At 46.6% G+C, this 16,361-nt stretch overlaps 1 protein-coding gene across 2 annotated transcripts in view; it reads right to left on the bottom strand.

The window, feature by feature from the left end:
• The window catches only part of ADAM33 (ADAM metallopeptidase domain 33), a 92,591-nt gene that overhangs the window by 34,429 nt on the left and 41,801 nt on the right, over positions 1–16,361 (bottom strand). For both annotated transcript variants that reach the window (XR_014501816.1, XM_083398283.1), the window contains exons 4-9: positions 14,890–14,968; positions 12,551–12,627; positions 7,545–7,734; positions 6,402–6,467; positions 4,718–4,789; positions 618–784 (exon numbers count right to left, since the gene is read on the bottom strand). Coding sequence is in view for 1 of the 2 variants with exons in the window: in XM_083398283.1 (XP_083254409.1) it covers positions 618–784; positions 4,718–4,789; positions 6,402–6,467; positions 7,545–7,734; positions 12,551–12,627; positions 14,890–14,968 (651 nt within the window). In the remaining variant the exon portion in view is untranslated. The remainder of the gene's footprint in view (positions 1–617; positions 785–4,717; positions 4,790–6,401; positions 6,468–7,544; positions 7,735–12,550; positions 12,628–14,889; positions 14,969–16,361) is intronic.

Here is a 16,361-nt window from a genome sequence, read left to right as displayed (position 1 = left end):
AGTTTGCTAAGGGTGCTAGGGATTTGTAGATCCACAAGGGTTAAGCTACAGTTCCCAGGATAGATGGGAAAACACAATCAATAACAACACACACTGCGGCTGGAAAACTGCATTGCAAAATTCAGAGAAGCGCAAATTCTGGAGGATAGCTGCGTTTTGGTTCACGTACCGGTTTGGAAAAAATAATAATAATGGGTGGATCATTTCATTAAAATGCAGGGGAAGTAATAATAATAATAATAATAATAATAATTTATTATTTATACCCCGCCCATCTGGCTGGGCTTCCCCAGCCACTCTGGGCGGCTTCCAACAGGACACTAAAATACAACAACCTATTAAACGTTAAAAGCTTCCCTAAACAGGGCTGCGTTCAGATGTCTTCTAAAAGTCTGGTAGTTGTTTTTCTCTTTGACATCTGGTGGGAGGGTGTTCCACAGGGCGGGTGCCACTACCGAGAAGGCCCTCTGCCTTGTTCCCTGTAACTTGGCTTCTCGCAGTGAGGGAACCGCCAGAAGGCCCTCGGCACTGGACCTCAGTGTCCGGCACACACACACACAACCCGCCCCCTAGCATGAGCCAGCTTATCGATGGCTGCTTCTGAAACGACGACTCACGTCAGCAGCTGGGCGTTGTCGTGCTTCTTCCGAGCCTTCAGAGACTTTTTCCACTGCAGGAAGGACATGAGTGAGGCGTGAGCGTCGCTGCTCAAGCTGCACTGGTCCCTCTCGGTCCAGACCTCGAGGCCGATCAGGGCCACTTTGATATTCAGGGACCTGTAAAACTGGGGAAGAGGAGCAGGAAGAGAGGAGGAGGGTTATTAATAACAACAACAAAAAAAAAAAAAAAACAGTATGGAGTATGGGCAAACATGCTGAAATGGGATAAAGGAGCTGCTGAGAAGAAAGCCCTTTGGGATTTAATTTTTGGCACTAAAAGAAATCTGCAGACAGGACAGGGAGAAGCGTTAAGAGCCTCGGACATAAGAGCACCAGGTTGATGAACTATATTGAATTGACAGAAAAGACTGACAAAATTGGCAGAAAAGACTGATAAAATCCGAAACCAGGGAGAAGAGATGGTGGAAGAAGATTGGGAATTTTTAAAACATTATTTAGTATAATATTGTATAATTAAGGAATGTTGGGAGATGGTGGAATGAATTTATATGACTTTAGTTGAAATATGATAAGGACTTAAGATTTTAGGATTTAAGGGTATAAGATTTAAGGTTCTTTTTCTCTCTTTACTAGATTGGAGTATAGATACTTTTTAAGATGTCGATGGGAGGATAAGGTTTAAATGGATTAAGACAATTAAGTCATAGTAAGCAGTGAAAGATGGAAAGAATTTGCTGACTTAATTATTAACTGGAATACAAAAAGGGAGGTGGGAGGAGGTCGAGGAAACAAGTCACTGAAGGATGGAATTGTGAAAAAATGGAAGGGTTTTTTAAAAAATGTTTTTGGGGTTTTTTGCTGGTGGGGTGGAGGTGTGGTTTTATGTATTTTTTAATTTTTCTCTATTCTTATTTCTCTCCTTTTTTACTGTATTTTGTCTTTCTCTACTTCTTCTGTATCTGTTAAAATTTTAATAAACATCATTTTATAAAAAAAAAACAAAAACCAACAACAATAATACAGTCATACCTCAGGTTGAATGCGCTTCGGGTTGAGCGCATTTGAGTTGCGCTCCGCAGCAACCCTTGCACATGCGCAGACGCTCAAAATGACGTCACACGCATGCGCAGAAACGGCGAAAAGCAACGCGTGTGTGCACAGACGTGCCATCACTAGTTACGTTTGCTTCTAGATGCGAACGGGGCTCCGGAACGGATCCCGTTCGTATCCAGAGGTACCACTGTAATGGACCCATAGTTCACCTGCAAGATCACCTTGCCCTCTTGACTACAGTCATACCTCAGGTTACAGACGCTTCAGGTTGCGTTTTTGGGGGTTACAGACCCACCAAAACCCGGAAGTACCAGAACGGGTTACTTCCGGGTTTCAGCGGTCGCGCATGCGCAGAAGAGCTAAATTGTGCTTTGTGAATGCGCAGAAGCACCGCATCGCAACCCATGTGTGTGCAGATGCGCAGATGTCGGTTGCGAACGGTGCAGGCTGCGAACGTGCATCCCACAAGGATCACGTTCACAACCCGAGTGTCCAAAGTACTTCAATCTGTAGAGCTGGCCCTGTTACAGGTGCCAGATAATACCCCGCTCTGCATTTGTAAGAAATCAATCTTTCAGTGTGGCAGCACCTCTGGAACTCCCCGCCTCTTGAGGCAATTTCACTGAACACTTTTTGGCATCTGCTAAAGGCATCTTTGTTTCTCAGACAAGTCTCCCTGGACATTATTAGCATTGCTAGGTATTAAATTTGTAGGCCACCCTTCGTTCAAAGATCACAGGGCGGTTCACCACATAAAAATACAGTATGTACAGCGGTGCCTCGCAAGACGAAATTAATTTGTTCCGCGAGTCTCTTCATCTAGCGGTTTTTTCGTCTTGCGAAGCAACCCTATTAGCGGCTTAGCGGCTTAGCGCTATTAGCGGTTTAGTGGCTATTAAAGGCTTAAGGGATTAGCGGATTAGCTGCTAAAAGGCTATTAGCGGTTTAGCTGCTTAGAAAAAGGGGGTGGGGAGCGAAAAGAAACCCCCAGGAATCGCAAGACATTTTCGTCTTGCGAAGCAAGCCCATAGAGAAATTCGTCCTGCGAAGCACCTCCAAAACGGAAAACCCTTTCGTCTAGCGGGTTTTCCGTCTTGCGAGGCATTCGTCTTGTGGGGCACCACTGTATTTTAAAACCAAGAACAAACCAATAAACCCCCCTCCCACAAACACATTTGGAAGGTTGGCATATGTTTTAATCTGCTTTTAGTTTATTGTTGAGTTTGTCTTTTGCATGTTTTAAAGAGTTCATAGAGTTTGAAGGGACCACTGGGGTCATCTAGTCCAACCCCCTGCAAGGCAGGAGTCTTTTGTCCAGTGTGGAACTCGAACCCATAACCTTGAGGTTAAGAGTCTCGTGCTCTAACTGACAGATATCCTGGGTTCAAGTTGTTTTTACTTGTAGTTTTATCGGCTTGTTCCCTTTGTAAGCTGCTCGGAGGGTTTTGCTTTTTGAAATCAAGTGGTGTATAACTTTATTATATGAAATAAATCAGCGTGCTGTTAGCCCCCAAACACTGTTAAGTCAGGCATAATAATAAGAATTAATAATAATATTTTTTTATTTATACCCCGCCCTTCCCGGTTCAGAAAACTGGGCTCAGGGTGGCTAACAACAAATTTAAACACTTACTTATAGAAGTAGCAGAAAATACAGTATAAAAACGTGAATAACAATAAAATTCAAAGTTCAGAAATCAATTTGGGGGAAATCCATCTAATAAGCATTAGATAGTCACCAGGGCTAGTTGGCTGAATTGGTCCTACGTGAGCCAGCGAGGAGGCCAGTGAAGAATTATCTGTGGGGTCTCAGAGTGGGTGATCTTCATAAAAGGGGAGGGGGAGGCAAGAGAAGGGGAATAAAAGATCAGGCTGAATTCAGATTAAAGGCCAGGCGGAATAGCTCTGTCTTACAGACCTGGCGGAAGGAGGTTAAATCCTGCAGGGCCCTGGTCTCATGGGACAGAGCATTCCACCAGGTTGGAGCCACCACTGAGAAGGCCCTGGCCCTGGTGGAGGATAGTCTGACTTCCTTAGGGCCCCGGACCTCTAAACAATGGTTATTCATGGACCTGAAGGACCTCTGCGGGGCAGACCAGGAGAGACGGCCCCGTAGATATGAGGGCCCTAAGCCTATGGTCCTCCACAACCCCCTGGGACTGGCGGCTGGTCCATTAGGGCAAGTGGGGCCCTGCCCCACTCATCTCAGTGCGCCAGCCCCACCTGCTTAACTTTTCCTTTACATCCAGCCCAGACGGCCAGCTTCCCCTTCCTTAGTCTCTGCACTGGCCTTGTAGAACTCAGCCCGGAGGAAGAGGACAAAACCAGAATTATTTGGCTCGGGCTCTCGTTGCCTCTGGCGCCACCTAGTGTCGGACTCCCTGCCTCCTGCCCTACCAGGTCTGATTTGCACCAGCCACCACTGCTGTGGACTACCACTCCTAGCAGACCTGACCACCCTTCCATGATCATTGCTGGGGCTGATGGGAGTCATAGTGCAAAACACCCGGAGGGCACCAGTTGGGGGCAGCTTGGTCTGCACTGACTTATAGCACCTCTTCGGGTTTCAGAACGGAGTCTTCCTCAATTAGCATGGCTGGTAAGAGTGTGGTGAGGATAACGCCAAGGTTATGGCCTGATCCTGTTCCAATCATAGGAATGCTGCAATACAGGAATATGCAGCTGTCCCTTCCGGGGATCGAACCTGCAACCTTGGCGTTGTCAGCATCATAGAATCATAGAATCATAGAATCATAGAGTTGGAAGAGACCACAAGGGCCATCGAGTCCAACCCCCTGCCAAGCAGGAAACACCATCAGAGCACTCCTGACATATGGTTGTCAAGCCTCTGCTTAAAGACCTCCAAAGAAGGAGACTCCACCACACTCCTTGGCAGCAAATTCCACTGTCGAACAGCTCTTACTCATGATTTAACCCACCGAGCTATCCAGCTCCAGGCCTCTTTTTATGGGTTTATGTCCTTGATGTTCAGAATAGGTAGCTGTGGATAACCCAGGTTTTGCTGACAGTCTCTGAGCGATTACCTTGTCCACGTAATTCGCGATCTCCAAGATCCGTTGCTTGGTTTGCCCCAGATTTTGCTTTTGAGATGCAAACTGGGAAGGAGGCGGTGGAAGAGAAGGGGGAAAGGGCAAAAAAGAGAGGCAAAGGAACAAATTTAGGGACATTTCTTAAGCCGAAACTAACACACACTGCTGGATGCACGGAATATGTGAGAACGACTGCGCTTAAATTCAGAAGGATCTGTCTTCATCCAACCAGCGGGTCCCAAACTTTATCAAGCCTTTGGTTCCTTAAACTCACCCCCAGTTCCCCCTACCCAGGAAGAAGCATTATTCAGAATAGCAGTTTGCATGACCTGGTAAGAAATATTATTATATTTGTATACCACCTTTCATCTGTAGACCTCAAGGTGGTTCACAACATAAAAATACAAGTTAAAAACACAAAATACATAATGAAAACAAGAACAATACAATACAATAACCCCCCCCCAGTCCTTGAATGAAGGGCAGTATATAGATAATAAAAGTAACAACAACAACATCACATTCAAAGCATTCCCCCAAGAATCCTGGATACAATAAAATTCAAAATACACTTTTAAAATTCAAAACACACTTTTGAAATTCAAAGCAGTCACAGCTGATTCACACTTATTCAGAATCTAATTGACACCAATCATTTTAACTCATTCAACAAATTCGATCCAATCTCACTGCCCCATTGGGGAGGAAGTACCGCCCACGTTGGGAACGACCGTTCCTGACGATCCTTCATCTGCCTGGTGCTTTCCTGGTGTAGTTCTGGACTACAACTCCCATCATCCCCAGCCATTGCTGATGGGAGCTAGTAGCCCAAAACATCTGGCATGGACCAGGTTGGCAAAGGTGGACGTCAACAACAGCAGAAGACTTGTCCTGCTTGTGGTCTTGCCAGGGGTTGGGAAAAGAGGACACTGGACCTGACTTGAGCTTTGGACATTCAGGAAACTTCATGAAGCCCCTGGCTCTCCAATGATCTCCAAGATTCAGTGCAGCATTGAGGGCCACCTCTCCTCATTCTCTCCTACCTAGGACCACCGGAAGTCCTGATGTTTCTCCAAGCACAGGAGAGCAGGGCTCCTGCTCAATCCTGGGCCATCTCTAGGGGGAAAGACACACTCCAAAGGTGGGCTTTGGAGTCTGCATGGCTGGACCACTCAGTTCACAGAGGAATTGTACGAAACCCTCTTTCTACCCATGCTAGCTGACAGCAATGTGATGTATGGAAGTGAGAGCTGGACCATAAAGAAGGCTGATTGCCAAAGAATTGATGCTTTTGAATTCTGGTGCTGGAGGAGACTCTTGAGAGTCCCATTGACTGCAAGAAGATCAAACCTCTCCATTCTTAAGGAAATCAGCCCTGAGTGCTCACTGGAAGGACAGATCCTGAAGCTGAGGCTCCAAGACTTTGGCCACCTCATGAGAAGAAAAGACTCCCTGGAAAAGATCCTGATGCTGGGAAAGATGGAGGGCGCAAGGAGAAGGGGACGACAGAGGACGAGATGGTGGGACCGTGTTCTCGAAGCTACCAGCATGAGTTTGACCAAACTGCGGGAGGCAGTGGAAGACAGGAGTGCCTGGCGTGCTCTGGTCCAGGGGGTCACCAAGAGTCGGACACAACTAAACGACTAAACAACAACAACCTGACAGCAAAAATTCTCACCAGGGTGTAGTCTGCAACAATGAAGAGCTCCATGTATTTCAGGGTTCTCCAGGCATCTCTCCTTTTCTGAAAGAGAAATTTGCTCAGTGTCACCAGGAAGGAAAAGCAACTATTGTTGTGATCCATGCTAGGGCCAGATTAAGACCTTAAGAGGCCCTAAGCACTGAAAAGATTTTGGGTGTCCTCAGATATGTTTCATTCAAAATATTAACAAGAAACCGTAAAACAAAATTTTATTTTTCAAAACCTACAGTACAATGGAAAATAATGTTCATTTTGGTACAGGTGGATTTCGGTGGTGCTAACCTAAATTTCTGGTATATGGCTGAATCATTTCCATGAATTACTGGCACAGCCTGGACGCGACTCGCGACCCGGGAGCCAGACCAGGGTTCAAATCCTCGCTCAGCCACAAAGCTTGGTGGGCAACCTTGGCAGGGGGTTGGACTCGATGGCCCTTGTGGTCTCTTCCAACTCTATGATTCTATGATTCTATGAACCTTGGCCAGCCACTGCCTCTCAGTCTGACCTACCTCAAAGGGTTCTTATGGGGTGGGAGAGAGCTAGGGATGGCCACCTTGAGCTCTGGAAAGGTTTCGCTTTTTAAAAAATTATTTAATCATTTTTTCAATACAAACCACAACCGCAAAAGACACATACAACAAAAACCATAACAACACTAATAACACAATTTGACAATTCAGGTTTGAATACACTGATATACCTATGACTACACCTTTTTAACGATATTTCCCCACCTCTCCTCCCCCTACTTCCCACCACTATCCGCCTCTTATCACTTAAATATTCCTTCCAGATTTCTTCATATTTATCCGTTCTTAATTTGCGTCGACATGCAATTCGTTCGTATGTAGCTAATCTGTCCATATTATCAATCCATGTGCTCAATGGGATCTTTTTGCAGCTCTTCCAATTCATCAAAACAAGTTTTTTTGCTTCTAATATAGCACGGTACATCCATTTATTTATTTTTGACCACTTGTAATCTCCCACGTTTCCGGAATATAATTTAGAATTCAATTCAATTCCCTTATTCTTGCAGGAAAGGTGAGATGAACAAAAACCTGTTAGCTTCCAAATCTGGGATGTTGCCCTGTCCACTTATTGCGCGCAAAGGCTTACCCGCTGATGTGCAGGCGGTTTGAAGGACCGGGCGATATCAGCTACGCTGCTTTGCATCTGGTCACCGTGCCCACAGGTCCCGCCTTTGATTGGCAGGTGTTCTGCCCTATAGACGACGTGAGGCTCAGAGTCTGGGCTGGCTGGGGGTTTCAGGTAGTAGCTGTCGTTGTGGTTGAGCGTGATCAGGCCACTGGCGGAAGAACAAAAGAGCGCGATTGGAACAACAGCCGCCATCTTTAACAAAGAGTCTGGGGGATTTATAATTCACCTTGGAGACCACTGTAAGCAGATGAAAACATTAGCAGGGTTGCAATAGCACTCGTAACTTAGCAAATACTATGGAAATGATGGAGTAATATAAAAGATGGACTACTGGATAATACGCAGTTGAAAAGGTTGACAGTAGGACCCACGGAGGGGAAAGTGGGAAGTCCAGAGATTGGGAGGGATCTGTAAAGATGGATGACTACGGTTGTATTATTATAATTTTATACTTGTAAAACCAAATAAAAATTATTTCAATTCAAAATCATCATCATCATCTTACAATGACATGGAACCTCCTGCAGCTGCTATTATTATTATTATTATTATTATTATTATTAAAGTTTTTAATGTTTGATGTTTTATCGTGTTTTTAATATTCTGTTGGGAGCCGCCCAGAGTGGCTGGGGAAACCCAGCCAGATGGGTGGGGTATAAATTCTTCTTCTTCTTCTTCTTCTTCTTCTTCTTCTTCTTCTTCGTCTTCTTCACCCACCCCTCACCCTAAGGCCTCTGGGCAGGTTACAATATTAAAACACAATATGGTGCACAACATTAAAACACAAGTGGTGCTTCAGGTTAAGAACAGTTTCAGGTTAAGAACGGACCTCCAGAACAAATTAAGTTCTTAACCCGAGGTACCACTGTATATGAATTGTAAAACCTTCGACTCGGCTCAGTAGCTGATGGGCAATCGGCGCAGACCTCCAAGCCCAGGTTGTGTTTTTAAACCAGTGATGCCCACGAACCTGGAGCTTTCGCCATTGCAAAGCAAACCCTGCGTGGCTCGAAATTTTGGTGGGCGAGATGGCAGGAGACAAGACTAAAGAACGGGACTCAAACACGGGAAGACTCAGGACCAAAAGCTCCACTCAGCCAGGAAGCTGAATGCAAAAGATGCTGCCCAGTCCCCACATCTCAGCCACGTCCACCTTGCAGGGCTGTTGTGAGCCACACAGAGCCAGGGCTGGTGTTTCTGCGAGGCAGGCGGCAGGGAGATAGGTCAAGACAAAGCAAACAACGAATAAATTCACCCAGCCTGCACATTCCAGTCCTAAAACTTTGTTTTTCCCCGAACTACGTTGTTCTGGCTTTCCACAATTACTCCAGGGGAAAGGAATGTCTGTGCTTCTGTTGTGGCTGGCCTGAGCTTACCACTCTGGAAGCCGGACGGGGACGGGTGTGGGGTGTCGAAGATGCCTCAGAGATTTGGTCCTCCCCACAGCTCTCTCTTCCCACGTAAACAGCCCAGAATAGGAGGCTGGTCCAGGAGGGCAGTGCCGCAACAACCTTGACTTAAACCTCTCAGTGGGTGGCTCTACCTGCCGTTGGCTCTGGCGCCCTCTACTGCTGGTCTCCACACCTCTTGCCCAACCAGTCTCAATGAACCCCAGGAACCGCCTATGCAGCAGGATCTCATTGCCCCAGTTCAACACTAGATGGCGATGTTTAAGCTGCTGGGAAGGTGGGCTTTGGAGAGCCCACAACCCTGCGAGGTTGTCCATTCCGCAGTCAAGCAGTGTCACAGAGGCAACAAGCTAACTCTCTCCCTTCCATCCCATGGACCCGATCTAAATTGCCACAAAAACCCCTCTGGTTTTTGAGAAAGAAAAATAGATGGGGAGCGCCACACCCAAAGCTCTCCTCCCACCAACATGGCACATCTGATGGCTGGAAACTGAGACCAGGCACCCTTTGGAAACCCCAATACTACAACAGATTGACCCCCGTTGGGGTGGGGAAACAGACAAAAATAACCCAGCTTGTGTTTTTGCTAGGAGATAAATCTAAAGCAGTGTCGGCCAAACTTGGGTCTCCTGCTGTTTTGGGACTACAATTCCCATCATCCCTGACCACTGGTCCTGTTAGCTAGGGATGATGGGAGTTGTAGTCCCAAAACAGCTGGAGGGCCAAGTTTGGCCAAGACTGATCTAAAGAACCTCAGGCGTTTTCTAAACATTTAGAAACAAGAAGGGGCTTGGGGAAATCAGGGAGCTTTGCAACGGTTTGCAAGGCAGCTAGAGAACAAGCGCGGGAACTGGTTGCAGGTTCGATCCCGGAATGGGACAGTGGCATATTCCTGCATTGCAGGGGGTGGGACCTAGCTGATTCTCAGGATCCCTTTCCAGGTCTGCAATTCTATGATTGAAGAAAGGACAGACAGACAGAGAGGACACAAGACGGTGCCTTATAGTGTGTCAGACCATTGGGTCCATTTCGCTCAGTATCATTTACACTGACTTGTGGTTGCTCTCCCAGCCCTGTTTGGAGATGCTGGCAGCAGGAATCGAACCCGAGGCCTTCTGCAGGAAAAGCAGGGTCTCTGCTGCTGAGCTGCAGCCCTTCCCCATGGGGAACAGAGGGACCCTTGCAGGATGCAAGAAATGGGATCTGCAAGAGATTAGACCGCCCTCCCGGTTCAGCCGCAGCCTCCAGCGAGAAGGACACAGGGCGACTCTCCAGCTAGCGCGAGTCATCTGAGTGTCCGCTGACATCCTGACTCCAGAACGAGTTTTGTGTATGTGTGTGAGAGTGTGCGCATAGCTGAGAGATGACCTCACCCGCCGGCATTCCTCAGGATGCTGCTCAGGCCCAGGAGTTATTTTGAGTCACAGAATCCTGGAGTTGTGGAGTTGCGAGGGGACCCCAGGGATCATCCAGCCAACCCCCTTGAAATGCAGGGATCTCGGCTCAAGCACCCATGATGGATGGCCATCCACATTCTGCTTCGAAACCTCTAAGGAAGGAGAGCCCACCGCATCCCGAGAAAGACCGTTCCCCTGTCAAACAGCTCTTGCCGTTCTTCCTGATATTCAGTTGGAATCTCCTTTCTTGTGAAAGGAACTGTGGGGTTGGGAGTGATAGTGATGATGATAATAATAATAATTATTATTATTATTATTATTATTATTATTATTATTATTTATTATTTGTACCCCACCCACAGGCCAGGGGCCACCAGGTTCCACAGGCCAGGGGCCACCACAGAAAAGGCCCTCTCCTATGGGGCTCCCCTTGAGCTTCTGAGGGTGGAGGAAATAGCAAGAGGACAAAAAAAAAAAACCATCTCCATTTCTGGGACAGAATGACTACGTGCAATTGTTCAACTGGCTTTCATGAGATAAAGTTGAATTGCCTGATGGCCTTGGGCCTAATCCTATTCTTCACCAGATAACATTCCAAAGACCCTTATCAAAAGCCACTCGAGGTCATTTCATTCCTCCATCCCAAGGTTTGGGGTTCAGGCAAGGGGGAAAGTCACAGCGGGATTTCCCCCAAACCAGCCAGGATCCAAACACATACCCCCCACCCTGTGGGGCCAGTTTGGAAGGGAAATGGTTTACGCCCTTATTTCACAAATCACTTCCCATAAAACACCCCAAAGCGATTTAACGGTACAACGAAAACGTACAGAAACACGGTTTCGTCCAGTGCAGATACAGAGCAGATTCAAAGTATCTGCTTGCTGGGAAAAGAAGGAAGGTCTGAAATAATCATTAGAAAGATAAGAGATGGCGTCTGCCTGATATGTCGCAGAAGGGAATTCCAAAGGTAAACGGATGACCAAACAAAAGATCTGATTCTTACACCCTTTGTAATTTGGTGCTGGGACTTAGCTCTTGAAAAAGTCTGTGTGAGGGGTGATTTTTTTTACATAGTAGTAAGTAATAGTAATTTATTATTTGTACCCTGCCCATCTGGCTGGGTTTCCCCAGCCACTCAGGGGGCTTCCAACAAAGATTAAAAAATACATTAAAATGTCACACATTAAAAACTTCCCTGAACTGGGCTGTCTTCAGATGTCTTCTAAAAGTCAGATAGTTGTTTATTTCCTTGACATCTGATGGGAGGGCGTTCCACAGGGTGGGCGCCACCACCAAGAAGGCCCTCTGCCTGGTTCCCTGTAACCTCACTTCTCGCAGGGAGGGAACCACCAGAAAGCCCTCGGAGCTGGACCTCAGTGTCCGGGTAGAACGCTGGGGGTGGAGACGCTCCTATACATAGCAGCGAGGCAGGGAGTGGGCAGTGTGGTGTAGTGGGGTTGGACTAGATGACCCTTAGTGTCCCTTCCAGCTCTTATAGTTCTAGAATTCTATGTGTCAGATGAAGACCTGGAAGAGGTCAGGGTTTGAATCCCTGCAGAGCCACGAAATTCACCGGGTGTGACCTCAAGGGCTGGTCACTGCCTCTCAGCCTAACCTCCCTCACAGGGTTGTTGTGTGGAGATTAAAACGAGGAGAGGATGAACCATGCATGCCACCTTGGGCTCCTGGGAGAAAATAGTGATCTATAAATGTAATTAATAAATACATGGCAATATTCTTGATTAGAGTGGCCAGGTTGCAGGTTCGATTCCTGCATGGAACAGCTGCATATTCCTCCTGCAGGGGGTTGGACTGGATGACCCTCAGGGTCCCAACTCAATTCTATGATATTTTAAGGCAAAACCATCACAGCTGAGAAGTCTTTAAATCCCCCCGCCTGAAAAAAAAAATGAATACAATCTTCAGGGGCCATTTTCACATCAACAGACAAACAAAACTCAAGCAGGTCAAAGATTCCGGATAAACACTAGACACAATCGCTGGTCAATTCCAAGAATGATATGGTGGGAGAGCAAGGAAGCTCTGTCCAAGACGCCCAGAAGGATTTAGGTATATCAGAAGGAGCGAAAGGATGGCCGTCCTCGCAGGGAAGGCCAGTGGCTATTAGAACCCCGTCTCCTCGCATCACTTTTCTTACCTGATTCCAGAGCAGGTACTGAGGACCACCCAGGAGCCCTCGTACCCTTGGACGTGGCCGTGGTAGTAGCAGTGTTCCTGGAATCAGAGGGAACAGATGGGAACTGTGGGTTAGGCTGCTTGTTTTCCGCAGGGAAAATTGTGTGGATTTTATACGCAAATCTGAGAGGTGGTCAGCTGAACTGAAATCGGCCAGGGTGTCGAGATTTCGGATTTTGAAAAGCAGCAAAATTCCATCATGGATTTTTTTTAAAAAAAAAAATCATTATTTTCAGTCTAAATTTTAACCCAACCCACCCCCCTTTACTCTAGTGCAAATTTAACTCTAGAATATACATTTGAGTACCCATTGCAAAATTCGTTGAAGGGTGGCTGTGGTTTGGTCCGTAAAGGTAAAGGGACCCCTGACCATTAGGTCCAGTCGTGGCCAACTCTGGGGTTGCGGCGCTCATCTCGCTTTATTGGCCGAGGGAGCCGGCGTGCAGCTTCCAGGTCATGTGGCCAGCATGACTAAGCCACTTCTGGCGAAACCAGCGCATCGCACGGAAACGCTGTTTACCTTCCCGTCGGAGTGGCACCTATTTATCTACTCGCACTTTGACGTGCTTTCGAACTGCTAGGTTGGCAGGAGCAGGGACTGAGCAACGGGAGCTCACCCGTTGCGGGGATTCAAACCGCCGACCTTCTGATCGGCAAGTCCTAGGCTCTGTGGTTTAACCCACAGCGCCACCACATCCCTGTGCATCATTTAGGAAAGTGCAAATTGTGATTGTTAAAAGAAATTTATTGTTATTATTATTTCCACTTTCTCGCTTTTAATTGCAGGCTGAAAATCAGCAGCCCCATTCTGCATGTGCTATGTGGATTTTTCTGTATAGAGCTTCCAGGTTCATGAGTAGTATACCTTTGAATACTAGCCTTTGCCAACCTGGTGCCCACCGGATGTTTTGGACTACAACTCCCATCAGCCCCAACCAGTCCCCAGATGTTGTTGGACTACAACTCCCATCATCTCTAAGCACTGGTCCTGCTAGCCAGGAACAACGGGAGCTGTAATCCAACAACATCTGACATTGAAAATGTCTGCTCTAGACTGTGAACGTGTCATCCAGCAGGCATGCAAAACAGGACACATACTCTTTCCCATCCATATTTCCCACCACTTACCAACAGCTGTCTTTATCAGGCTCTATTGGCCCTTGTCCAGCCCGTTACCAACCCCAGTTCCCGAAATCATGCCATTAGGCCGTGCTTCAGGACATTGTGTATTCTTACAGAGCTTTGAAAATCAATAAATGATCGCAATGAGCCAATTAAGGGCCAACTAAACCATGTTAAGTGGTCGTGAAAAAAATATGATTGGTTTGCAGGATTAGTCATTCCAAAGCAATCTCTTAATTTGCTCCAGCCTGAGGTTTCTGTATCTTCACAAAGAAACCCTTTTCACCCAGCACTGAGATGGAGGGACCATCTTAATTTCTGAGCTTCCCCCAGCTGCCAGCATGTTTGTGAATTTTTCTCTGCAACCAAAAGGACTAGAAACTTGAGACGAACAACAGCTTGAAAATAGGACTGCGAGGTATCTGGTTTCCAACACGGCGATATACCACCAGCTAAACTGAAATAAGGATGGAGCGATGTACAGGCAATGGCTGGCTTCTTGGTTTTCCCCGAATCGTGATTTTTGCCGGAGCCTGCTCTTGGGATTCAGTGCCCAAGAGATTGTTTTGCCTCTCTGTTTTATGCTGGAATTTGTTTACTTATCACTCTGTTGTTGTTGTTGTTAAATTTACATACCACCCTATACCCGGAGGCCTCAGGGCGGTTCACGGAATAAAATCAAAACACAAAGCCACAAAATACACAATCAAAATAAAAACAACCACCCAATAACCAACACCCCCCCCCCAAAAAAAACCCCACATTTTAAACTGATCCTTGCTACCCAGCTTTATCTGGTTGCCAATGGTTACTGTTAATTTGATTCTGAATTGATTTTAGAATGTATTTCAATTAATTGACTGATTTTACGTAAACTATGCTATTTTTACTGTTGTTAGCCGCTCTGAGCCCGGCTTTGGCTGGGGAGGGCGGGATATATATAAATTTTGTTGTTGTTGTTGTTGTTGTTGTTGTTGTTATTTTCTCTATCAGTTTGGCAGTTTCCTCCTCCTCCTCAAAGCTCATGTTATTGTGTTTCATGTGTTATTCTTTGTAAGCCATCCAGAGAAGGCTGCCATTAGATGGCACATTGATGCACTTGATAAAGGAATTAAGCGCTGCCCTGGCACTGCACATCTCAACACCGCCAATTTCCCCAGCCTGACGCATCTTACTTACCGTGAGGTTGGGTGAGATGGTCATGGGCTGCCCTCCCTTTTGATAATGGGTCTCCGTATAATCTGGTGACAGCAGCTTGCTGAGAAAGAAAGGGAGAGTGAGTTCTCGGATGAAATATGTGCATGATGTTCCTATCCATAACCTTTTATTATTACTCATGTTTCAGATTTGTAGAGTTGGGACCCCAAGAGACATCTAGCCCAACCCTGTGCCCCCCGCAGGAATAAGGAAGCATCTCAAAGCATTTTCAACAGAAGGCAACAGAAACCGTGTACAAAATATAAAAAGAATTATAAAATATAAAAAGAAAACCATGGCAAATGCAAAAACAATGGCTGAGTTGAATAGGATTCAGAATGCAGCAGTCTGATTGGCCCTAGAACAATAGGATCCAGAATGCAGCAGTCTGATTGGCCCTAGAACAATAGGATCCAGAATGCAGCAGTCTGATTGGCCCTAGAACAATTGGATCCAGAATGCAGCAGTCTGATTGGCCCTAGAACAATAGGATCCAGAATGCAGCAGTCTGATTGGCCCTAGAACAATTGGATCCAGAATGCAACAGTCTGATTGGTCCACCGGAGCCACCCAATCCAGCTCCAGGTGGAAGTGAATCTGCAACCTGATTGGCCTACAGGAGAATCCCGGAATTAGCCAATCACCTGGGGCCCATTGTGTGGATAATGTATATAAAGCAGACATTCCGGGGGAACTCCCCACTATGAGCTGAATAAAGAGCATGAAATCCACTCTCGACTCCGAGTATATTTCACACGTATAAAACAAATTCAGGTGCCGCTCAACAAACACAGGAACACTCGGTTGCACTGGAACGCCATTTATTCCCCCCCATAAATCCCACATGGCTCTGCCTTAAGTAAAGGATTTTTGCAGGTTTCTGAACCGAGGCTGCCACTAACAGAGAAGGCGCTTCGTTTCCTTGGATTTGAGAGACCAGAAATTCTTCCCACCCCCCAAAACTCAGAACACAAAACACAGCCAAAGGGGTCAGTTGAAGAACTGCCTTAAATGGAGCGTTGTGGCAGTTTTCTCGCTAAGCCAGGCACCCGGGGAGTCGGAGAGGATCTCTCTCTGATGAATCACAATTCCCCCCACCCAAAAAAATACCACTGAGATTAACCCCTCGTGCCCTTCCCCCTGGGTGCCTGACTCAGGGCCATCCATCTGGAGGCACAAGAATGGAGAGGCAGGATGATTTCATGAAGCAAAACCTTCCCACCCAGTCACTGATGTAGATCCTGGGTACTAATTTTGTTTTAAATAACTAAAGCATGATTCCTTTACCCAGGAAAGCTGACTTAAGTGGTTTTCATAGATTAAGGAGATGTGAGTAACGTCGGCTGAGCTGGCGCAATTCCGGACATCACAGTCCCAGAACTAGGAGACAGGGAGTTGCTCAGAGCGGGCAGGATGGGACCATTGGCCTGATTCACTGCGAGAGTCGGTCTGCA

Source organism: Podarcis tiliguerta, assembly GCF_965153285.1.
Source record: "Podarcis tiliguerta genome assembly, chromosome: 9".
NCBI lineage: Eukaryota > Metazoa > Chordata > Lepidosauria > Squamata > Lacertidae > Podarcis > Podarcis tiliguerta.
This window is presented reverse-complemented; position numbering and strand designations above follow the sequence as displayed.